This window comes from Capricornis sumatraensis, chromosome 15, assembly GCF_032405125.1.
Source record: "Capricornis sumatraensis isolate serow.1 chromosome 15, serow.2, whole genome shotgun sequence".
Taxonomy (NCBI): domain Eukaryota; kingdom Metazoa; phylum Chordata; class Mammalia; order Artiodactyla; family Bovidae; genus Capricornis; species Capricornis sumatraensis.
Window position 1 is genome coordinate 62,597,020 of NC_091083.1, and position 25,798 is coordinate 62,622,817.

Sequence of the window (25,798 nt, forward strand, 5' to 3'; positions counted from 1 at the left end):
TGGGTAGCCTTGCCCTTCTCCAGCAGATCTTCCCGACCCAGGAATCGAACCAGGGTCTCCTGCAATGCAGGCAGATTTTTTTACCAACTGAGCTATCAGGGAGCAACTCAATTAACTTCAGCCCAGGCCACTCGCTCTCAGAGGAGCCAGCACCCAGGCGCCACTCTGGGTCAGCTGCTCAGATGACAGCTGAGTGTGCCAGGCCTAGATTTGGGTCAGTTGTTCCAGAAAAGGGACTTCAGGTCCACCTCAAGGATGGCTGCAGGATGATCAGCCACCTCTTTCTGGTGTTTGTAGTTGGTGCCTAGAGGGGCAGCTGTTCTGTGTAACACGGGTTGTCTGCCTGGCAGCCCAGGGAGGCAGGCAATCTGAAGTACTCAGAATCTCTTAGGGACTTCCCTGATGGTCCAGAGGTTAAGACTTCACCTTCCAGTGCAGGGTGAGCAGGTTCCATCCCTGGTCAGGGATCTAAGATCCCACATGCCCCCCTCACTTCCCAAAACCCCTCAAAACATAAAACAGAAGCAATATTGTAACAAATTCAATAAAGACTTTTAAAAAGTCCCTTATGGAATCAAAGAAGAAACTGGTGTGGAAGAGGCCTGCAGGGTAAGTGGGACATTCCTGGGAGGAGGGGCAGTATATACATGGGAGGAGTAGCCTCTCCTGGCCTAGGGCCTCATCAGGACCTCTGTGCAGAGCTGAGGCCAGGTGGAATGTGTCATCTGAGCTGAAAACAAAGTGTGTGATGGCAGGAAATGCTTGCAGTGACTGAAGATCGTGCAAGACTGTGCTGCATTCTTAACACCTCATGAAGGCCAGGGCTTGGAGGGAAACAGTGCATTAATTTTTTTTTCTTTCAAATTTCTGCTTCTTTGTTCTTTTTTTTTGATGCAGACCATTTTTAAAGTCTTTATTGAATTTGATACAATACTGCTTCTATTTTACGTTTTGGGTTTTTAGCCCCAAGGCATGTAGGATCTTAGCTTCCCAACCAAGGATTGAACCTGCACTCTCTGCATTGGGAGGAGAAGTCTTAACAACTTGACCACCAGGGAAGTCCCTTCCTCTCCTACTTTAAAAAAATGTTTCATTCTGCATTTATGAAGTGCTTCTTTTCCTCGGCTTTAAAAAAATGTTACTTTTTTAAAATTACAGATGTAATACATGTTCTATATAACACACAAATCAACCTCTTAGTCTCTTTGTTCATCAAATATTTATCAAGTACCAACCCCAGGCTAGGCACGTCCAAGGTGCAGGGGACACAGAAGCGAATAAAGTATAGATCCCTGTTTAATGACTTCTTTCACTTTCTGCTTAACCAGTTCCACTTCCTAAGGGTGACCACTGCTAGTGTGCGTTCTTTTCAATGCATACATATATACACATACTTTTAAAAGTTTTTTTGGTTTGTTTGTTTTTATTTAAATGGTTCTTTTTCCCTCCCTTATAAATACCTTATAGAACTAACTTCATTTTTTCCCCCCAATAACTGCAGTACACACACACACACACACACACACACACACACACACACACACACACACATAGTGGCTCGTCGCAGGGTACTGCCAAAACTTATGTAATCAATTCTCCATGAATATTCCTTTAGGCAACTCAAATTTTTCCCTGCAACAAATAATACTGTAATGGCTATGACTTCCTCATTCAGATATATTTCTGCCTTCTTGTATATTTTTGCAACAATTCTGGAAATCCTTTCTAGGTTGAAAGGAACACATATTTTAAATCTGATGAATGATTTCTTGCCTTTGACCCATGGAAATTCAACCCCTCCATTTAACTAATGTTTCTTCCTAGTGTAAAAAGAGACCACTGTGAATGTTATCATTCTTTCAGACTCAGCTCAACTAAGCATTCAGTTTCCTGCAAAGTGTGGGTGTCTTGGCAAGCCAGGGACCACCAGGGTACCCAGAGTGTTAATGACAACCCAGTCACCCCAACTGACTGGTTCCCATCCTGTACGTTTGCTCCCCTGATGGACACACACAATTCAAGGGTATTTAGGCCCTGGGTGCTTCCTACCTTTTGACCTATTTCTTCTGTCTGGAAATGTACTTACGTGTTTTGGAAAGCTTAGGGTCTTTTCACAGACGATTCTGGCACAGGTAGGTGGGTCAGGGACTTCGTAGACTTGGACTGTGGGAGGCGGGGGCCCCTGCACCCAACTCTTCATCTGCTCGTACACAGGAGATGAGGGGTTGAGCAGGGCAGGCACCTCGTAGGTCTCCTGGGAGATGGCGGGAGCATTGTCTAGGCCTTTCAGGAAAGGGGGACGAGGCCTGTCTGTGGGGGCCTCCACTAGGATTTGGAGGCGGTTGGCAGGGGCCAGGCCTTGCCTCCCGTGGAGCAGACACTTCCACCAGCCTTCACTTTCTGGTACATTTTGTTCCAGAATGGTCAGGATGTCTCCTCTGCAGAAAGCCAGCTCATCGGCGCAGTCGGGGTGGTTGTCATAAAGTGCCTTGGCCAAGAGGGTCTGGAGATGGGAGAGAAAGAATTCACAGTCATTGTTATTGCCAAGGACCAAGACTGCCACACCACTAGCTTAGAACACAGTCACAGCTGCTCCTTTATCTCATTTCCTCCCCTCCCACCCCTGCTTCCCCAGAGACTCTTGTCCCGGCTGTTTGCCCAATTTATTTCTAGCCACACTTGGGGAGGTGAGGAGAGTCTCAGGTGAAATGTCAGAACTTCCAGGTAGTCTTACCTATCACTGACTCAATGGACATGAGTTTGAGCAAGATCCCGGAGATGATACTGCAGTCCATTGGTCACAAAGACTTGGACGCCACTGAGTGACTGAACAAATGAGCCACCCGAGTTATATGGTAGATGGCAGCCTAGCGCAGAAAAAGGTTGAAATCCTGGCTCTGACTTCCTATCTCTGTGCCCTTAAGTAAATTAGCCACTATCTTTGGGCCTCAGTCTCCTTGTCTGTAAAATGGGAATAATAGCACTATCTACCTCATGTGGGTGTGCTCAGTCACTCATGTCCGACTCTTTCCAACCCTTTGGACTGTAGCCTTCCAGGCTCCTCTGACTGTGGGATTCTCCAGGCAAGACTATCGGAGTGGGTTGCCATTTCTTCCTCCAGGGGATCTTCCCGACCCTGGGATTGAACCCACATCTCCTGAATCTCCTGCACTGCAGGCAGATTCTTTACCACTAGCGCCACCTCTGCCTCACAAAGTTATTGATTAAATGGGTTGATATGTATAGAAAGCTCACTGAACAGCTCCTGGCACTTTGTAAGTGCTCAGTAAAGCTTGGCTGCAAACTGTCAAAATGATTCTATTACTCTTTGCCTGGTTGTTGCTTTTCTCCTGGCTGGCCTTGGAAACTCCATGACTTTTGGGATCGCATCTTGCTCGATTTGGTGTTCTCTCGCAGCATTGAGCATGGACCCAGGCTCAGAGCAGAGGCTCCATTAATGCTCATTTATTCACGTGCAGTGAAACAAAGACACAGAGGGTGAGTGACTAGTCTACACAGCCGGGATCAAAATACAAACAATCTCCTAATTCTCAGACCCACGCTCTTTCTGTAAGCTACATGGTTCTCAAAAAATCCCAAACAACAACAACAAAAAACCCCACCTGTTATAATGACAGCAATGGTACTGTACTGCCTACAAATACCTAGCTCCTCAAATGCCCCTTGACCTGATTTTAACCTTTTTCCGGTTCCCTCATTAATTAATCAGTTTAATAAAATCCTTGACGTGAGTTCATTTCATATTTGCATGAGAGTTATGATTTTACCTTTTTGAAAATGAGACTTTGTTCACACTGGGGAGAAAACAGAAAGCAAAACACAGTCTCCAATCTATCATCACAATTCCCATGAAATACATCTAACACACTCTGAGAAGAAAAAACCCATCATCTGAAAGGTGCTTGCATTTGTCTAGAAATAAGATAGTGTTTGTGTTTAGGCAGAGCAGTTGTTTCAATATGGCAGTTGCTTGGAAGCACCCAGATTGGCAGCAGCTTAGCTGGTGGACTTGTCTGTTGCAAAAGGGGATACTTGTCTAAAGAACAACTGCCTTGTGTGATCACCCGCATGATCAGGCACCCACTACTGTCCAAAATGGACATCGACAGTCTTGGTCTGGAGACATGGTTTACTTTCCATGCACAGTCTGCAATCTTCAGAGCGGCAGCTCACACCCTAAAGGGCGTACAGTCACAGCAAAGGAAAACCCTAACTATGTTGCTAGAAAAGGATTCCCGTCAGAATAGTATTTTGTTATAACTGGTCCAGAGACACCTCCTGCAGTCAATTAATGTCTCAAACCTTTAATAACAAAGACTATCAATATTTATGTTAAAAAAGAATTAAATACATGTAAGAAATCTTGGAGAATTCCTCTCCCAGAAAAGGGGGCTAACAGTAGACTATACTGAATGGGGAATTGTTTTGTGTTGGGGACACTGAAGCTATTATATCAGTTAATTCTCAGGTGCCTCAGAGGTAGGTTTTCTTCTTCCCATTTTACAGATGAGGAAACAGGGTCAGAGAGATCAGATGACTTGTCTGAGGTCCCATGGACTCGACGTTTTCTCTTCATATCCATTATTGCACCCTTCTCCTTCCAATTCATTCTCTAGACACCAATCAGAATGACATTTTATATGATATTTCTCCTTCTCTGGTTTACTTCAATTAGTATGATAATCCATGTTGCTGCAAATGATGGTATTTCACTCTTTTAATGGCTGAGTAATATTCCATGGTACCACATCTTCTTTATCCATTCCTCTGCCAATGGACATTTAGGTTGCGTCCGTGTCTTGGCTATTGCGAATAATGGTGCAATGAACACTGAGGTGCATGTGTCCTTTTGAATTACGGTTTTCTCCAGATATATGCCAGCCGTGGGATTGCAAGGTCATATGGTAGCTCTATTTTTAGTTTTTTAAGGAACCTCCACAGTGTTCTCCTTTGGCTGTACTAATTTATTAATACATTCCCACCAACAGTGTGGGAGGCTTCCCTTTTTCTCCACACCCTTGCCAGCATTTATTGTTTTGTAGAGTTTTCAATGATGGCCAATCTGACTACCTCATTGTAGTTTTGATTTGTATAGAATGATATTTTTTACATATAAATCAGACTGTTGGTCTGTTGTTTAAAAATGTCTAATTGCTTAGAACCACCTTTAGAACAAAACCTAAACTCTCTGCCTGATTGCCAGGCTTGAGTGACTTCCTCTTGTTAATTTTAGTGCCTCTCTTCTGTTAATTTTCCTCCAGCTGCCTCGTTTTCTTTCTCCAATGCACTGATTACTTCCACCTCAGGACCTTTGCCCTTGTGAGTCCTCTGCCCTGAACACTCTTCAGCCATATATTTGCACAACTGACTCCTCATCCTTCAGATCTCAGCTTAAGTCACTTCCTGTAGAGGCTGTCCCTGACCACAACACGGGAAGGCTGGGCTCCTCCTCCACGTGCATCCACAGGACTTGGAGACGAGGGCCTTCTGGGCACGTTAAGAAAGAACCCCATTGGGACCAAGCCAGACTTTCACGGACCGGCCGGCAGTGTGGGGAGAATGAGAAATAGCAGCCTCGGGTTTCCCTGGTGGCTGAGGAGTGAGGAGTCCGCCTGCCAGTGCAGGAGACATGGCTTCCACCCCTAGTCCGGGAAGATCCCACATGCAACTGAGCCCATGCACTGCAACTGCTGAGCCCGTGCTCTCGAGCCTGGGAGCCGCAGCTACTGAAGCCCACGTGCCCTGGAGCCTGTGCTCAGCAACAAGAGAAGCCACCGCAACGAGAAGCCCGCGGACTGTGACTAGAGAGTAGCCCCTGCTTGCCTCAACCAGACAGAAGCAACGAAGAACCAGCACAGCCAAAAATAAAAATGAATTAATCTAATTAAACAAAAAAAGAAATAGCAGCCTCAGCGAACAGGTATCGAGCTCTTATGTCCCTGATACTGCACTGAACGCCTTGCAGACAACAGAGCGAAGGGACTGATGGGCTACTGCAACAGCGTTCTGATTACAACCATGACCATCGCTGAGGCCACCCCCAAGTTATTCTTTGTGTGTGAATGCTCAGTGGTGTCCTGCTCTTCGAGACCCCATGGACTGTAGCCTGCCTGGCTCCTTTGTCCCTGGGATTTCCCAGGCAAAAATACTGAAATGGGTTGCCATTTCCTCCTCCAGGGGATCTTCCCAACTCAGGGACTGTACCTGTGTCTCCTGCATCTCCCGCATTGCATGAGGATTCTTTACCCCCAGGGCCACTGGGGAAGCCCAAAAGACCTCCAGCACCCGGTATGCCCGTGGTCTCTCATGCAAGTACTGACCAGGCCCAACTCTGCTTAGCTTCCAAGATCAGGTGAGATCAGGGGCTTTCAGGGTAGTATTAATTTGGGAACATTTGTGTAGACAAGAGATGAAGGAAGGCATGTATTTATATTTTTATTCTCTTTGGGCACAAAGACAGTTAGATCCTAGGTACAACAGAAGAAACCTTCCTTGCCAATTTCCAAAAAGGACCTTTCCCCCAAATACCCATCTTCATACAACAGTTGGGAGAAAGGAAGGAGACTAGGAAAACAGAGGCAAAGAATAAGAGTTTCTCTCTCTGGGGAGACGTTCACACGATGGCCAGATGCAAAGTGCTAATCCGTACTGAACTGGCAATGAGCCACGGGAATAATTAGCTAGCTTCATTTACTCATACATCAAGTTTGAGCATCAACTATATGCCTGGCGCTCTGGGGAGATAAAGTGGTGAAGAAAACAGTTCCCGATCTCATAGTGGTGTATATCCTAGCAGAGGAGACACACTCCAATCATAACAGAAATAAACATAGGGTTTCTACTTCTCTTAAGTGCAGCCAAGAAAAATACAGAAAGTTATGAGGAATTCTGAGTGCAGTTGGGAAGGGGGGGTGGATAAGGGCTTAGGGAATATTTTCCTGGGAACCGGCCATGGAAGTTGCAATCTGGGAGTGAGTAGAAATTAGTCGGATTGAGAAAGGGGGAGAAATCATCCAGGCAGAGGAAGAGAAATGGGTGGGGGAGGGAGTGAGTTTGTGAGTTTGTGTGAATTGTATGGTGAGTCAGGGAAACTGAAAGATGTCCATGTTGTCTTGTTGTTGCTATGGAGTCGCTAAGTTGTGTTCGATGCTTTTGCGACCCCATGGACTGTAGCCCAATAGGCTCCTCTGTCCATAGGATTTCCCAGGCAAGAATACTGGAGCAGGTTGCCATTTCCTTCTCCAAGGGGATCTTGCCAACCCAGGGATCAAACCTGTGTCTCCTGCGATGGCAGGTGGATTCTTTACTGCTAAGCTATCATGGAAGCCCTGACCAGGTTGTCTGGAGCGAAGTAAACAAAAGCCTAGGGTTTCCTTCCATATTGGCTGATGTTTCTCTCTAATTTCTGGATGGGAAGGGGATTAGATGGAGCTGGTGTGAAGCCAAAGAAGCTCATCAAAGCCAGTGGTGGTCCAGTCCAGGTGGGAGAGGCCTGAGGCTCAAAGGAGGGTGGTGGTTGGCTGTAGGAGCACAGCTGGGAGGAGCTGCTGAGGGATTGTGTCCAATTCTGAGGTGAGTCTTGAAAGAAGGGCAGGGTTATAACTGCTGAGAAGGAAAGAGAGTTGCACTGTGGATCAGGGGAAGTAAGATGTAGAAAGAGAGAGATTTGGTCCCATACTTTGTCTTCTGCAGTGATGTAAAAGCTGGCAGAAGCAGCTATAGTTCCAAGCAGAGGCCAGTTAGAGGAGCCTGTAGAAATGCCACCTGCTGAAGCTACCGACTTTTGTTTCTGCCTCATTCCCACTGCCAGGGTGGTCAATTCCTCTCTAAACCAGGAGGGTGGGCACAGCTCCTCAGTGACTGCCCCACACTGGCTCTCCGAGAACCCAGCTTGCCGTCCTGCTTGCCTTTCCACTTTTCTTCAGTTCACTCGAAATAGCAAAGTGGCAGAAACTCAGAGTGTTCGAGCTGGGTCTCATCTATTCTTTTTGCCACATTTCAGAGCTTTATGGTGCCTGTGCCTAGGAGAGGTTAAGGTCACAAGGCGGCAGGCAGAAAAGTAGGGATCTAAAGGCGAGTCTCTCTGACTCTGAAGCCTGCTAAGGCCAATTCACTGCACAGCCTCCCAAAGTCCAAGTCAATTCCTATTCTAATCTGCTAAAGTCTCTGTGCGTGTGTGTGCTTAGTCTTTCAGTTATGTCCGACTCTTGGCAGCCTCATGGACTTTGCAGCCCACCAGGCTTCTCTGCCCATGGAAGTTTCCAGGTAAAAATATTGGAGTGGGTTTCCATTTCCTACTCCAGGGGATCTTCCCAACCCAGGGATCAAACCTGGGTCTCTTGCATCTCCTGCATTGGCAGGCAGATTCTTTACCACTGAGCCACCTGGGAAGCCATAGGCAGGAGAGGCAAACTCAAATGATCATAAGAACCAGGCAAGAAGTATGTGTACATCAGGCAGGAAGGCCAGGTGTCAGACATTTGAGAGTGGTGGGGACTTTGGCATGGTCAGACAGATTTCAAAAGATAACTATTAAAACTGGGGTCAAATGAAGTACTCTACTGCCAAGCCCACTGAGCCCCCAGCCCACTGCTAGGGTCTTAGTGGCCTTACCCTGGTTTCCTCTGCAAACTGGGCATTAAAACTAGGGGTCGCTGGAGCATTTATGCCCAACGCAGGACTCCTCTAATGGACATTCTGTTCTGAAGCCTCCCACCCATCCCATTATGTTATCAATGACTATGTGCAAATTGCTCACGGTCTGAGGCTCTCTCTATCCTCCCCTGCTGGCTCCCCTCTCTCCCTCCACAAGGATCTGATCAGCAGCATCACAGCCCAATCCTGCTCCCTCCTCGCTTTATCCTTCACAAGTCTCCCCCTACTCCCAGACTCTTGTACACCTGAAATTACAGAGTTAGTGGCAGGGAATAGGAGGGTAAGGGTCCTGGGATATTTCCATTAAAGTATCTAGAAAAGGATCTTTTCCTTGGGAAGGTAATTATACCATGAGGGTATCAGCACACAGCAGGAAGTAGTAAATAAATAAATGCCACAAACAAGGAGAGACCGAGATCATAAATGTGCAAGGAACTCTGAGTAGCAAGTGGTTGCTGGGTCCCTGCTCTGTACAGTGTCATGGAACCCCATTAACAAGATGAATGTTTTTCTTCTACTAAAATCCTTCTTTGAAAAGTGTCTTTGTTTAGCATGTTGGCTTCCTTCTCACAGATTCCATGACTTACTTCCAAGAATTCTTAGTTAAGTTTTAGGGGAAGGTGATGGAATGGTTCGTACTTCCCCTCTGAGGGCCATGAGAGAGAACAGTTATACAGAAGTCACAATTGTTAAAACCACATATACTGTAAATATTTCAAATCCTGTGGTGTATGGGAAATATGAACCCCTGAGGTTCACGAAGGTTTTCCTGGATGTAGGAACTTCTTTGAGATCCATGCAGCATTCTCTCATCCTTCTTTACGAGGCTGCTGAGTCCAGACTCAGAACATCAGGAGTAAATGCAGAATGAAGAAAGCTCTTTGATCATCTTTAAAGACAAAGGTCTCCTCCTTCAATGTACTCGGAAGTATTTCAAATCATGTAAATACATAGATAGGCTTAGAATGATCAAAGCAGAGAGAATGGTGCTATCTGTTGGCTTGTGACTTGTTTATTTTCCATCATATTTTAAAGCATAATGTTTTTTTTAAAAAAAAGGAGTGAGAAAGAAAAGTTTCCAAAAGCATAATAAAAATCCCCTTACCACCTCCATTTTTCCTTTCCCACCCACATTCTCCAAAAAGGGAAGAAAGAGAGAGGAAGAAGGACAACCCTGAGGAAGAAGCACAGTATCCACATGACATCTTTTCATGGGAGATGCTGAGGAGTGACAACATTCTGCGAGGTAACCTTAGCAGAGATGAGGGCAGGCTTTCAAGGAGTCACTGCAAAGACTCTCTGGAGGCTCCCCACTTTGCAAAGTCCATATAACAATGCAGACTTTGTACACACTGTGTGTCAGCTAATATTGAGTTCCTGTAATTAATCAAAGAGAAAAAAAATTCTCTCTCATCTTCTGGAGGTATATTGAGTTATGTTCATGCTGTTGTTTACTAATTTAGCCAATACCTCATTAATAAGGATTGCTCATAGCTTTTCAGCTCGGTTCCAGGCACTGGGATAAGTAATTAGTATTGATTATCTCACTTGGTAGTCACAATTCCACTAAGCAGGGACTGTTACTAATGTCCCATTTAAGAGATGCGAAAGTTAAGGCACAGAGAGGGTAAGTGAGTAGCCTAAAGCTGCTCAGAGAGGCAAGGAATAGAACCAAGATTGGCACACAGGCAAATCTGACCCTGGAGTCTTTCCTTTTAGCCTACAAGTCATAGTGGTTACTGTCCATTGCACAATATCATGTGCATTTCTCTGGATGAAGAAATGACCAAGGGTGCCTCAGGAGAGAGGGATGGCAAGCTGACAAAAAACATTTTAACCACAGCTGGATAAGTTGCATGGTTAGAGCATCAAAATTAGATACTGCATTAAGAATTCAGACAATGGCTTCAGTGTAATTACTGACAAATAATGACACATTTGTATAATGGAATACTACACAGTCATTAAAAAGAATGAGGTAGAGTTTATATAAGCTGAAGTGGAATAGTCTCAAAAACAAGAGTATTATTATTTGACTGTCATGCAGCTTGTGGGATCTTAGCTCCCCGACCAAGGGTTGAACTTGGACCTGGGCAGCAAAAGTTCAGAGTCCTCACCATTTAACCACCAAGGAGTCCCTGAATGCTAATATTTTTAAATGTAAGATGAGAAACTGCAGATGGTATGCTTCTATGAGGACAGCATCTTTCTGGAAGAAGACATAAGTCATTGGGTCTCCCCCTCTGGCTTGGGGAACTGGAGACCAGGAAACCCTAGAGATCTGGGATTAAAGGAAAACATGCTTTCAGTCCATGTTTACTGGTACAGTTTCAGTTTTTAAAATCACGTGCATGTTTTGATTTTTCAATTCAAGAATCTAGTGTAAAAAGGGTTCTGTTCTGTTGGAAGAAAATGGCTTCTGTGTTGATGACCTTGTGCTTCTGCTTGTCATGATCCCTGTTCTACTTCCAGATTTGCTAGATGGGAACCTTGACCAAGACAGTCTTCATCTCGGCCAAAAGCATTTTGTCACATAAAAGCATCTCACACCTGGGGAGACCCTTCATGAACTTCCAGGATAACTCACACCATCGATGGCACTCTTCATTGTCCATCCATTCAGAGGACCATTTACAGCATGAAAGATGCTGAGAAGTGTTTGGACCATTGTTGAAAACTGGGTGATTTTGTCAGTGTTTTTTTCTCCCCAGCTCCTTGAGAGTAGGGCTACAGCGTGAAGATCCCCAGAGAAGGCAGCAAAGACCTACCATTTAGATGCAACAGGGTCAAGGACTTCCCTGCTGGTCCACTGGTTAAGAATCTGCCTTCCAATGCAGGAGATATGGGTTCGATCCCTGGTTGGGGAATAAAATCCCACATGTCACTGGGCAACTAAGCCAGTGTACCAGAGCTAGAGAGGACTCTGTGTGCCACAATGAAAACTCTTGCATGCTGCAACTGAGACCTGATGCAGCCCAAAAAAATCAATAAATAATATTAAAAATAAATGCAACAGGGTTTAACTGCAGGTATGTTAAGAATCACAGAAGTTGGGACTTCCTGGTGGTCCGCTGGTGAAGAATCCACCTGCCAGTGCAGGGAACACAGGTTCCAACCTTGGTCCAGGGAGATTCCACATGCTACGGGGCAACTAAGCCTGTGGGCCACAACTACTGAAGCCTCCGTGCCCTAGAGCCCATGCTCTGCAGTAAGAGAAGCCACTGCAATGAGAAACCCGCACACCGCAGCTAGAAAGTAGCTGTGCTAGCCCCAACTAGAGAAAGCCCGCGGGCAGCAACAAAGACCCAGCACAGCCATAAATAAACAAACTTTGAAAAAAAAAATCACAGAAGTTTAGTATGGAAGAAGTTTTAAGGGTTTTTCTGGGCTGGCCCAGGCAAGTGAGAGAGGTATGGAATGAGTCTCCAGGCAAATGGGGGAGGCAGGCTGCCTTTGTCCCCATCACGCTCCCTCCCCTCTGGTCAACTGCAGAATGACATGAATCCTGGGTACAAACACCTGAACCAGATGGGAGGCCTCCTTTGAGGGGACTGTTCCCAAGACCAGAAATGAAGGACGAGCAGTCTCAGGATACTGCAGCTGTGCATTGCATGTGTCTAACACTGGGGAAGGTGTTAGTTTAACCATTTGTTACTTTCCCTGTGGGTGGAGTTGTATTATGAGGCCATTGGGCTTCCTCTTCTTTCTCTTCTTTAAGTTATCTTAACTATTCTTTCCTTTCATGAATTTCAGCAGCTCTCTGTAGCCACAATTACATTGAAAAGTAAAATTCCACAAGTTACAGGGAACCGAGAGTCACTTAACATAGCAAGATGGTACATTTCGCAACCAGAACTTGCCTGGAGATTGGCAACTCTATTAAATTATTTCCTTTGAATGTGTCATGCCTAAACATGGGTGCTGCAGAACTTGAGACACCGTGGCTGCAATGATCTGCGTTTCATTTTCAGCAATTTTAAGATTTTTTTTTAAATGAAGTGAGAGCTAAGTAATTTCTTGCATCATCCCCACAGTATAAAGAAGAGTAGTTTCTCTTGGAGTTTTTTTTTTTTTTAACTTTGCAAAGTAGTTAAATGAGAGATGCTGAGGGAAAACTGCTGTCTTTCTTGTGCTTAATATTAATTTGCTTGGATGGGCTAGGAAAATAACTGGCTTCCACTCCACTTTGAGGAAAAAGTTGAAAAGTTCTCAATGGAAAGGCTCCAGAATGCAAAGGAAGTCATCTGAAGTTATTTAACTGAGATATTGAAATACTCGTTTCCAGATTAAGAGAAACAGGACTTCCCTGGTGGCTCAGTGGTAAAGACTCCACCTGCCAATGCATGGGACACGGGTTTGATCCTTGGTCTAGGAAGATCCTACTTGTCAGAGAGCAACTAAGCCTGTGAGCCACAACTACTGACCCCATGCTCTGGGGCCCGAGAGCCCCAACTACAGAAGCCCACTTGCCCTAGAGCCCATGCTCTGCAACAAGAGAAGGCATTGCAATGAGAAACTCATGAACCGCAACAGAGAATAACCCCCACTCACCTCAACTAGAGAAACCCTGAGAGCAGCAATGAAGACCCAGTGCAACCAAATAAAAAGAGAAAGAAAGAAAGAGCATGATAAGAATGCATCAAAAATATTAAAAGAAAAAAAAAAAAAAGAGAGAGAGAAACAAAAGAAAGTTTCCTTGTTTTCTCAACATCTCTAAAAATGATCCTGACTATATGAACAGCCACAAACCTTAACTGATTTCTCCATCATAAAGTTGAACTCTGATCTTTTCAGCTTTGAATTCTTCCTGATGGTTCAGATGTAAAAGTCTCTCACACGGGGACTTCCATAGCCACAGAAGGCATTGTCGACTAATAAGAGTTTGAGGAAGAGACGGTAGCCAGAAAAAAATTCCAAAGCCACTAAGTGGAAATGAGGCATTTTCTTCCCTGATGCCTAAATAGTGTGGTTATCCAATGCATTGGGGTCTTCACCAGACCCAGATGTTTGAATATACTTCCCCTATTCATGGGAACTTTGCTAAAATATGCTTTCCCTGCTTCACTGATTTGACACTTATTAAGCACCAACTGTATGTCTGATGTGAATTAGGGGGAGCAAGGTGAACAAGTTTCCTTAGTCTGAGCTCAGGGTTGAAATGATGCAACAATGAAGATCTCCCAGGTCTTCTAAATAACTGATCTTTTTGGATGTGGCCCAAGACAGGTTGGTGTTATACCAAACTGTTTTTGTAGCCTGTAGTGCCCTAGAGACACAGCATATTTGTTCATCCATTCCCAACGCCCTTCCCTACCTCCAAGTTCATTCCTTGCTAGACAAGTCCCTGAATTTTTGTTTAAGATACTTGGTTTGGGGAAAAGAGTTGTTGAGAACAAAGGTGGGCCAAAGTAAGTGGTTGGGATTCAGCTTTCTCCTGTGAGAAACTTGTGGAGGGAGGAGGGCAAGTAGCTGAGAATTTCCTGGATCTCAGGACAGGACCCTCATCTGAAAGTGTAGGGTTCCCATCCAGCTCCAACCCACCCCCCACTGCATTTTGCACAGTTTCTTCTCTTATTCTTATCTCCTATTTTGTGAAAGTCATCAGAGGAATTAAAGAAAGTGACAGGTGGGATCTTTTCCTATTTCATCTTTTCCTTCCTTCCTTTTTTCTTGCTTTGAAAGGTAAAGGGAAGGAATAGCATGGAGACCAAGAAAGGTGTTTTGTGGCCTTTGAGCAGTCTGAAGCAATTACACCACCCCTATTAGGGGAAAGCTTTGTCTAAGACTGTGCTTCTTAAACTTCGTGTTCTATTAACTGCATAGCAAAGGAAAAAAGGAAAGTGAAGTCACTCAGTTGCGTCCGACTCTTTGCAACTCCATGGACTGTAGCCTACCGGGCTCCTCTATCCATGGGATTTTCCAGGCAGGGGTACTGGAGTGGAAATTTTCTTCTCCAGGGGAATCTTCCCGACTTAGCGATCGAACCCAGGTCTCCCACATTACAGGCAGACACTTTACCATCTGAGCCACCAGGAAGGGTGACTATTAACTGCATGCTTCCTATCATACCTGTGGGCTGTTTGTATACTAACTTAAAGAACCATATTAAATTAAGCCAATTAAAAAAAAAAAAACACTCTCCCAAAGCAATATGACCTATGAAGTTAAAAATTTGATAAGCCAGCTTTGATTTTTTCCCAGTGCACATTAGAATAGCTAACATTAAGAAATGTCCCATCTATGGACCACACCTAAAATAATCTTGTGTGACCGAGGTCAAAGTCCCTGCAGGGTGTGGTTTTTCCATTTGATTGATCAGGAAGAATTCAAAACTGGTCCAAGCTATTTAGTAGATTGCAGAGAAATAAGTGAAAGTTCACACTTGTTCACGGAATTCTCCATTGCCTGGGGTCATATTTAGGGTTGTTAGGAAAACAACAAGCTACCTGTTCTTTAAGTTCTTCTCTCATTCTGTTAGCAGGAATTTTTTTCCAGGTTACCAGGTTTATTCATTTTGTTGTTAGTAATGAGCCACAGACAAACCAATTGTTAGCCTTACAGGAGACACCACAAGGAAGATTATAGACAACAGGCTTTGCAACTGTCCCTGTTGATTTCTTGAGCCCATCATTTTGGTGTTTCCCAAAGTATAGAAGCCACTTGATGTTTTCGCTGTTAGTAATTGACTCTCATGCTCTTTCAACCTCTGAGTTTAAATTCTGCACCCAAGTGAACATTCTTTTTAAAAATATTTATTTATCTAGCTACAACAGGTCTTAGTTATGGTGTGCAGAATCTAGTTCCCTGACCAAAGATTGAACCAGGGTCTGCTGCCTCGGGAGCTTGGAGTCTTAGCCACTGGACCACCAAGCACCTTTCAGCTTTTGTTAACCAGATGTCAAATATCTCCAAGAGAGAAGCATCCTACTGCTTTCTTACCCCAGTTCTCCCCAACTCCAGCCCCCAAATGATAGGCTGTTGTAACAAATGTGTGACAAACAAAACTGCTCTTGCTTTTGTGAAGCAAAGGTTTGTTCCCTGATCAGGAATCAAACCCATGACCCCTGCCCTGGCAGCCCAGAGTCTTAACCACTGGACCATCAGAGAAGTCTTGAGAAGCAATGGTTTAAAGAGAAAGAACAACTGGTTCACTAATTAATAAACTCATGGCAAACCACTCTGAATGGGCAGATGGGTCACCTGGACTTGCCCAGGATTAACACTTCTTTGAGGTGCCTTAAGAACTGGCAAAGCCTCCCTGGCAGGAGCTGCCCTCTCTGGCGCAGGCGCACATGCTGCACTCTAGGTCCTAACTCTGTCCTGGCCGTGAGCACACAACAGCCCTCTCCTGTTCTGCTAAACACAAGGCTCATGAGCACTGCATTTGGAAATGATTCCTAACAGATGACTTCCCCTTTTTGCAACTCATGTTGAAGTCTTCGAGTATCACTTGTAGGGGCATTTTTTTTGTTGTTACTAGCCTCCCACCTTCCTCCTTTGAAGTTATTTCCCCTCTTGTCATTTCCTCTCTGAGTCATCACGGTTCCAAGATGACCACACATGTTTCTACAGCCGCTTCCCCATTCCATTATCATGCAGGCCACTTTCCTTTGAAACGTCTCCTAGCAGACGTTTTTTACCTTTAGGGGTAAGCTCGATGGTGTTCTGTTTTGCTTCCTCCCCTGCTCAATCGCCACCCCCCCGCCCCCCGCCCCCTCAGCAAAGTGAGCTCTTTAGTAAATACCCTGTTAAGGGAATTAAAGGTTATCAAACAGGGGAAAGAATAATATTCTGTAATAGATTTTTAATGCTAATGATGATTTATTAAGTATTGAGAAAGGGGACTAAACCTTTTTTCTCTGTGGCATTTAGAGCAGCATCTGGCTTAATATTTGTGGAATGAAGGAAAGGATTTTCAACAGAAAATGGAAATACAGTTGGTGAAAAATAAACATCCGTTTCTTGGGACTTTCCTGGCGGTCCAGTGGTTAAGATTCTGAGCTTTCACTACAGGGGGGCAAGGGTTCAATCCCTATTCTGGGTACTTATCTCTCAGGCCACTCAGTGTGGCCAAAAAAAAAAAAAAATCAGAGGGGGTGGGAGGGAGGTTCAAGAGGAAGGGGATATATGGGATATACGTCTATTTAAGACTGATTCACATTGTTCTATGGCAGAAACCAACACAGCACTGTAAAGCAATTATCTTCCAATTAAAAAATTAAAAGAAAATCAGTTCCTTAAAAAAGGAAACTATTTAGCACATGCAATTCAGTAAAAGCTATTTATACCTTTATTTACTCTTTATTCTGTTCACATCTCCTGACACTTTCGAACACCAAATGTCTTATTTTTTTCAAAAGGCAGAGCGAATGATGCTTCTCCGTGTGCACTGAGAACAGCAGGGTACCATCCGAGATGGAAAAGGAAGCCCTGCTCGGTCTCCTGACTCACCTCCTGCTTCTGCTGTCTCCTACTGGGTGTCCGTGGGCACCCAGAGGCCTGAGTGATCTTTTAAAACGTAAGACAGCCCGTGTCACCTCTTGCTTTAAACAGGTCACTGGTTTCCACTGCAGTCCAAGTTCTTACAGTGTCGACGAGACCCAGTGTGCACAGGACACTGCTGACCCCTCAAATGCTGCTCCTGACCCTTTCTCCCCTTGTGACTCTTCTCTGACGTCGCTGGTCTTTTCACCGACACTCTGCTCTGCTCAGTTCATTCCTGCCCTTACATTTGCTGTTCCCTCTGCCTGGAATACTTTCCCCATCATTCCGGTTTCCAGAGAGGCCCTTTCTGTCTATCACCTCTGTCAGGTCACCTTGTTTTTCCTTTAAGGCAGTTAGCAGCATCTGAAATCATTGCGTCCCTTTACTGACTTACTGACATTCTGACCCCACAGGAATGTTGGCTCTTTGTTGATGACCCTGATCCCCAGAGCTCGACAACTATGTGTTGGGTGAAAGGATGCAGTGAACCATGAGCTGTGTTTTCCACTGGGTGCTGTGTCGGCCTGTCCTGCCTTGGGAGGCAGGTGAAGGGGTCAAGCTGCTGGATAAAGTCAGAGGGAGGCCAGCAGTGCTTATGGCTATGACTTCGGTTGCAAAGGCTCAGAGCTAAGGCAACATCTGATCACGGGAGAAGGAGCGGGTGATTCTCAAGTGTCTAGGTTGAGAGGTGGGTCAGGTTGGGGCCAGGGAGGGGTTAGGAGAGCTGAGAGTCAGGGATAACCTCTGTTCCCAGACATCTGATAAGCAGGAAGTACCGTTCCTGTCCTCAAGACTGTGTTGCAAGGGCTCTGCACGCCTGTTAACCTCCCATTCATTCACACACACACATACACCTAGGTGTTTCTTGAATACCTACTGTGTGTAGGCACTAAAGATGCAGCACTGAGGGATTCCCTGGTGGCTCAGTGGTAAAGAATCCACCTGCCAATGCAAGAAACACAGGTTCCGCCCCTGATCGGGAAGATCCCACACGCCCCGGACAAAGTAGCCTGTGCGCCACAACTGTTGAGCCTAGAGCCTGGGAGCCACAGCTCTGCAGCCCGTGCACCTAGAGCTCATGCTCTGCAAGAAGAGAAGGCACCGTGAGGAGAAACCTGCCCTCCACAGCTAGAGTACCCCCACCACTCTCTGCAACCAGAGAAAGTCCTTGTGCAGCAAAGAAGATCCAGCACAGCTATAAATAGATGCATAAGGTTGCGGCGCTGAATGAGGAAGCCCAGATCTATTCTTGATGGAGCTGACTTTCCAGAGCAGGAAACAATCAGTCTCCCGTCTTGATAAGAGAGGCTGAGATGGATGGTGAGATGATGCAGTGGGTGTGTAAAGGGGGGCGGTTTAGATAGGGTGGTGCAGAGAGGCTTTGGCTGGCGAGATGCTTGAGAGGAGTACCCAGTGGTCCAGCCACAGGAAAAGAGAAGCATGCCAGGCCAGGAATGGCAGGGGAGAAGGGGAAGGAATTCGGTCAGGTCAGGGAGGAATTCAGCTGCAGTGGCGGAGCTGGTGGGAGTGGATCACTATGACTTCAGAGCTTCTAAAGGTACAAGGAAAGCCTGAAATTGTTCCCCACTCACAAGCAAAGCCTCAGTAAGCATTCTTGCCCAGAAGCACCAGAGCAGGAGAGTCTCAGTGACCGGTGGACACTCTGACGCTACCCTAGCCTATCAGGGTCTAAACCAACCCTGGGAATGTTGGTGTTTTTTTTTTTTTTTTTTTAAATTCAGAATCTTCACTATAGACCCTCCTTGACTGAATCTGGAATCATTTCACTCAGAGGTGCGATGAAGCAGGACCATTTGCTTTTCAACTGAAGCTGAAATCTGAAATGCTGAGAACATTTCAGGACATTTAAAAGTTCTTAAAACATAAATATGATTTCAATCAGTTCTCTGCAGTAACACAATGAAGACACTTGTCTGAAAATTCCCTTCAGAAAACCAAGTGAGCAAACAGCCTATAGCTCTACTCATAAGAGAGAACGTCTAGACTGTAGAGAAAATACTACAGAAAGTAGGTTCTCAAATAGTCAAGATTCTCAGAAAGTGATGGAAAATAACCACTATGCTTGTTTGACCCAGGATTCCTCTTTCAATTTCTGGACATTCACTCCAGGGAGATAAAGATGCTATTTTCAGTATCACTTCTAAGTGTGTGGACGTGTGCACGCATGCACGCACACACACACGCACTCAGAAGTAAGCACAATTTGCATTACATTTAATAAAACCACTTATTTATCTTGTCTTTTAGACCTAATTTTCTAGCTTTTCTTGAATGAGTTGAACATGGAGCCAGTCAGCTACAGTCCACTGAGAGGCTGGATTTACCAACTTGGCAACGCATCATGGTCTCTATTTTTGTTGCAGTCACACTGTTTGAGGTCAGTGTTTCCTAGCTCTAATTTTATCACGTTTATTTTTCAGTTTTTCTCTTCATTTAATAAGACAGTTTGGGGAAACTTAATAAAAAGTCAGACAATTATACAGAGTCTGCTGTGCACACAGGTGAAATTCTAGTGATGAGGAAGTCCAGGTTGGCTGTTAAGCAGCAACACTGGGGGACAGCCTGAGAGGGCTCTGTTTACCTCCCGAAGTGCATAGGCAGACATCGGGATGTGAGAGGTGTTGGGGTGACCCAAGTGAAAAGCAGGGTTGCTTTACAGTCAGATGCCCCGATGCGAGGGACCACTCCCATGGCATGGCCCCTTCAAGTACTGTGTTACCATCTCATCAGAAGCACCTAAACAACAATGCAGGCATTAAAAATACTGAGGTAGATCAACAGTGCTAAAACAGACAGCATTCTAATACATGATTTTCACTGTGAAAGACAAGAAGCCCCAAAGATATTCAGTTACTGCTCCCACTCTTGTAAAGCCATTTAAAAAAGTATATTATTTGTGTATTGGTGGTTTTGTAGGAATGCTGGGGAAACCATAAGGTGAGGCTGCTTTAGGACTGGGAGTGGAAGACTTGGGTTCTTGCCCTGGGGTTGCCCTTACTGGGTGGGGGTATTTGAACAAGTTCACATGTCATTCATCTAAGACTTGGGTCGGCAAACTAGGGCCTTTAGACCAAATCTGCATGACCAGTCCAAGAGTTAAGAATGATTTCATATTTTTAATGGGTTGTAAAAACAAACAAGAATATGCACTGGAGATCAGAGGTGGCCCACAGAGCATAAAACACTATCTGGTTCTTTATGAAAAGAGTGTGGACCTCTTGCCTAAGGATCAGGATATAGCGAGGTGGTTAAGAGCTGGGGCTTGGGTCAGTCTGCCTGGTTGGTTCCTGGCATTCTACTTACTAGCAAATGACCTTGTCAAGTCATTTCAAGGTCATCTGTCCTCATCTGGTCTACTTTCCTCATCTGTAAAATGAGGATAAGAGTAACACACCTACCTCATGGAGATGGTGAGAGGATATAATAAGAAAAAGTAAGCAGAAAACTCAGCACCAGGCCTGGCAAGTGGATAGTCAGTAAGGGTCACCTGTTACTATCTGTATAATATCAATAATAGAATTTTATGGGGGTGCTGAGACTATCAAATATATGTTACATGCATATGCATATATATATATAATATATATATATATATATGTGTGTGTGTGTGTGTTAATCACATGCTGCAAAGTGCTGTAGAAACTGGGCAGATTTAGCGGCCCATAAATAAAAATAAGTCTAAATCATAAAAAAAAAACCCTGGATATTCATAGAAAATGTCAATGTTATGAAAGAAATAAAAAGTAGTGGATTGTTCTAGATTAAGGTTGACAGAGACCTAACAAACAAAATGTGTGATCCCAGAATGAGTTTGGGGTTAGAAAAACAAACACACACACACACACACACACACACACACACACACACACACACACAAAGACATAGTAATAGCCAAAAAAGCTAGAAAGGATATTTTTGGATTTCTGGAAAATGTGAATTTAGCCTGTGTTTAAATATATATAGGTTTATATATATATATATATATAATATATATAAATAGATCACAAATGTGATAAAGTGCCTGGAATCAGTGAATCTAGGTAAAGGATAATGCCCAAGTTTACTGCTTTTTTTTTCTTCTGTTTCCCTAGTGCTTTAAATTTTTTTTCAAAGAAAATAGTTGAGTACAAAATTCTAGGATAGCTAATATACATAAGAGAGGCTGTCATGGGTTATTCAGCTGTAACTTTCACTAATGACACCTATGATTATTATGGTAATAATAAATATCACATATTTAATCATATAAGCAAGCTTCCCATGTCATAAGTGCTTCATTTCTTTTTCCTGTTCTACTTAGAATTTTTAAAAAGATGTAGCAAAATAACACTGACCTTCACTTTCCTTGTGTCTGAGCAGTTTTTGGTTTTTTTTTTAAGCAGTCATTTCAACTTTCTAAGTAGCAAAACCTTTTTGATCCCTGCCACAGACTTGAGCTCTGCTCAGGCATAATCAGTACAGAAGGTATCATGAAAACAGCATAGGAAGGCCTGCTGAGGGCTCAGGGCCAGAGCAGAGACTTGTGTCTCGCTCAGAAATGTGTTAGAAGGTGAATGGGCACAAAGAGATGGGTTGTGTTATCAATCATGTACACTGAGTTTTGCTAGAAAATAATTTGCATCCATCTCTGAGTCAGACTGGTAAGGAGCTTTACAGCACATATATTTTCTGCACTTAAACTCCCATGAAACTTTCCCCTCTAGAGCTTGCATATCACTGTTACATTTTTTACTTCATCAGAAACTCAGCACTGAAATCAGCCGCTGTCCTTAACCCAAACAGACTCCTCCATCTTCTGCCCCTGCAGACCGCCCGGCCACTCACCTTGGGCCCTCCGTCCAGGATGCCTGCTCCTTTCATGTTGCTCCTGTGAACCAGCTCCTCCGAGCCCGGCGGCTGATATCTCTCACTTCAGAAGCGGTTACGCAATGTCACTGCATGCCTCTGGCTGGTTCTCAGAAACTGAATTCTGTGGAGCTATCTGACAGCACAGGAAATTGTCAGAATGGTTCTCCCAGAAGGCAGACTTTCTGGAAAGGAGGAGAAGAAAACAGGTGAAGGAGGGAAGACAAGAAATCAAGGTCACCCTCACTCCTCAATGCCTAACGTCTATGAGTAGAGACTGTCACACATTTGCTCTGAGAAACCGCAAAAGGGGAAAAAAATAGTCTTCTCCTTTATAGGGTGAAGTTCCTACTTTGAAAAGTTGACTGTACGAACGCACAGCAGTCTCATTCCCTGAACGTCGCGGAACAACTCCTACTGGACAGACCAAACTTATTTCTCTGATTAGAGGCCGCCAGGACAAATTTCTGATAGTGGTCAGTGTTTCTCCTTTCTTACCCCTTAAAACTTGCCCTGCAACAGCCAGAGAAAATGAGTCCGGGGACAGGGGAGCAGTATCCCGGAGACCTCCTCCCACATCTTTCTGGGTCAGGCACACACTTCCCCCTGCTCCAAACCCCATTGCCCACCCCCTGGTCTTTGGGTGCTGTCTCTGCAGCAAGGCTATGCTGAGCGCTTGTCAATACAAGTATTTTATCTCTCAAATCTCACCCGCCCACCATCTGAACTTGAAGCCACAATGCTAGTTCATCATGCAATTCAGTACAACTTGCTAAATTGTTCCACTTTCCTTACGTGCGTGCGTGTTTAGTTGCTCAGTCACGTCCAATCGTTTGCAACTCTTTGAGCTGTAGCCCACCAGGCTCCTCAGTTCATGGGATGTCCCAGGCAAGAATACTGGAAAGGGTTGCCATTTCCTTCTCCAGGGGATCTTCCCCACCCAAGAATTGAACCTGAGTTTCCTGTGGCTCCTGCATTGCAGGCAGATTCTTTCCACTTTCCTTAAATTCAGGCTAAATATTCAGAGAGGACCTACAGGGGCGCAAATGGCTTGCTAGGCGTGTTGGCGTTTTTATTTCACATAAACAAACCGGTGTCCATCCTTCCAGCAGGGCTCAGGTTCCATCTCCAATGAGCTCTCTCTCTTCCCATCCCGTGATTACAGCACTTACTGTCTTGTCTGCTGGTTGTCCTATCTGAGCATCAGGAAGGATTTATGGGTGGAAAGAGCTGACTGATTTCCAGTGGGAGACAATCTATATTCTAAACTGTTACCTTTGTTGGAACTTCCCTGGCCAAGTGGTTGACATGTTATAGTTGAGAGCAAATAAGAGGGAAGGAACAAAGATCATACAGAACCGTCACAAAATGACTGAGCAACAAGCTCAAGGTGGAGATCCATAGAGAGGACAGAGACAGGAGAAGAGGGAATAATCTAGGAAAGGCTTCACATGGAAGGCAAGGTATGAGAAGCAGGGGCAGGTCAGTGTAGAGCCTGGACTAACAGCTGTACCTGTTTATCTTTTACAGGTACATATCCTGTTTATCTTTACAGATGAGACAAATCGTTAAAATGGTACTACTGCAGGTGATATTTGTGAAGCAAAGGCCGCTACAAAATAGCAGATGATTTTAAATATGAATCTGGACATTTCTCTCAGGTGTACCCGTTTGCTCCTGCTTTCTTCTGCCTTTACCAGCATTCCTTTGTGTCAGTGACCTCGGGTCATGGAGCACCTTATAAGGAAGAGGCAAGCACTGTCCAGCTAAGGCTGAGGTTTGTGTTTTCAGAGAGGGAATTTATGAAACCAAACTCTGATGCCTCTTATGTATAGAAATGGAATGATGTTATGATTGCATTTTTAAAAGCCCTTATCTCTCAGAGATATACACTGAAATATTTACAGACAAAATTTGAAAATTCAAAATAATTCAAGGGGAAAGTAGATAGAGGTGATTAGCAGAAAGTAGATAGAGGTGATTAGCAGAAAGTAGATAGAGGTGATTAGCACAATACTGGCCATGCACTGAAAATTGGGGAGTCTGAGTCATGGATCATGTGGATTCATTACAGTACTGCTGATATTGAATTTTAAAAAGTGACAGCTTTATTAGCATATAATTCACATAGATCCCTCGGAGAAGGGAATGACAACCCACTCTAGTATTCTTGCCTTAAGAATTCCATGGATGGAGGAGCCTAATGGGCTACAGTCTATGGAATTGCAAGGGGTCGGACTTGACTGAAGCAACTGACACTTTCACTACTTGACTCTAACGTGCCACAGAAGTACGACTCAGTGTTTTTTTTAGTATATTCAGAGTTATGCAACCATCACCACTATTTAATTTCAGAACTTAATCACCCCAATGAGAAAGACGACACCTATCAGCAGTCATTCCTTTTTCTCCTCTCCACACTGGCAATCACTGTTTTCTATTGTATTGAAAAAAAGTAGAAAGGCTGGACAAACTTGCTCAAGTGATGAACAGATATAGACTCTGAACCCAAGTCTCCTGGAAAAGACAACAGATAGATTTCACGCCAATTCAAGTTTGGATGGTTCCCATCACCTTGGCAAATTCCAGACAGCAATTCTTCCCAGTACTGAAGGGATGACCCTGAAGGTCCCTATACAGATTAAAATGCTGTCATTTGCATGTCTTTTTCAAGGAAAAACAGTCTGAACCAAAAAACAAAACTATTAGGATTTGACCCTAAAATTAAATACTCACCCCTGCATGGATATTCAGTGTGGTATTTTGTGAACGAGGGGCTTGACTTCTCAGACTCCTGTTTGATCAGCTATGATTTTTCTGAATGGAAAGCTGTAGACATTTTGCTGCAGTCCATTCATATTTACATTTTAACTTAACATTGCGAGAGTTGATTATTCTAGGAAATTGGGTTGTTTTCGCAATATCCCACAGACCAAAGGTTGAAACAGCTAGAATTAAGAGAACCAAGTGAGAGAGCTTCTAATAAGGTAATCTCCCCTCCTCTTAAGTAATGTGCTGCTAAGAACAGTATTTTTGTTGTTGTTGTTGTTGTTGATTTATTTGGATGTGCCGGGTCTTAGTTGAGGCACACAGGACCTTCGATCTTCATTGTGGCATGCCAGATCTTTAGCTGTGGCACGTGGGATCTAGTTTCCTGACCAGGGATCAAACCCAGGCCTCCTGCATTGACAGTGTGAAGTCTTAGCCACTGCACCACCAGCAAAGTCCCCGAGAACAGAATTTTGAGTTGAGTTTCTTTTCAGAACTTAGGGAGTCCGATCATTTTCATAACTCCTAACAAATGTGCAGGAAGGCATACTGTTTTGTGTACTGAGCTCTTTTTCATATGCTTTTATATTGTTTTCGTGTGGACTTTTATCTGACATTTAAGTCCAGCCGAATACCAGACTCAGAATGTCCAGAGCATTAAAGTCCTGGCAGGACATTTCAGACTGTGCTGCTTTATTTTTTTAGAAGTCTTTATTGGTTTTGTTACAATATTGTTCTATGTTTTGGTTCTTTGGTCAGGAGGCATGTGGGATCCTAGCTCGTTGACCAGGGATGGAACCCAAACCCCCTGCATTGGGAGTCAAAGTCTCAACCACTGGACTGCCAGGGAATCCCCTGTGCTGCTTTGAAATCACCTGATTATCGGGCAGACTGTAACCTCAAGAAGGTAACTCAAAAGAGCTCCTTTGGTCAAAGTAGGATTTCATAAAATTGCCAACAAATTCATCTAAAAACCAGAGTATAGGGATAATACGGGGAAGAC

At 44.3% G+C, this 25,798-nt stretch overlaps 1 protein-coding gene across 1 annotated transcript in view; it reads right to left on the reverse strand.

Annotated features, from left to right (window-relative positions):
* The window catches only part of CASS4 (Cas scaffold protein family member 4), a 34,011-nt gene extending 11,970 nt beyond the window's left edge, over positions 1-22,041 (reverse strand). Inside the window, exons 1-2 of the mRNA XM_068986796.1 lie at positions 22,006-22,041; positions 2,087-2,503 (exon numbers count right to left, since the gene is read on the reverse strand). Of these exons, the coding sequence (XP_068842897.1) occupies positions 2,087-2,503; positions 22,006-22,041 (453 nt within the window). The remainder of the gene's footprint in view (positions 1-2,086; positions 2,504-22,005) is intronic.
* Positions 22,042-25,798: the final 3,757 nt, after the last annotated feature.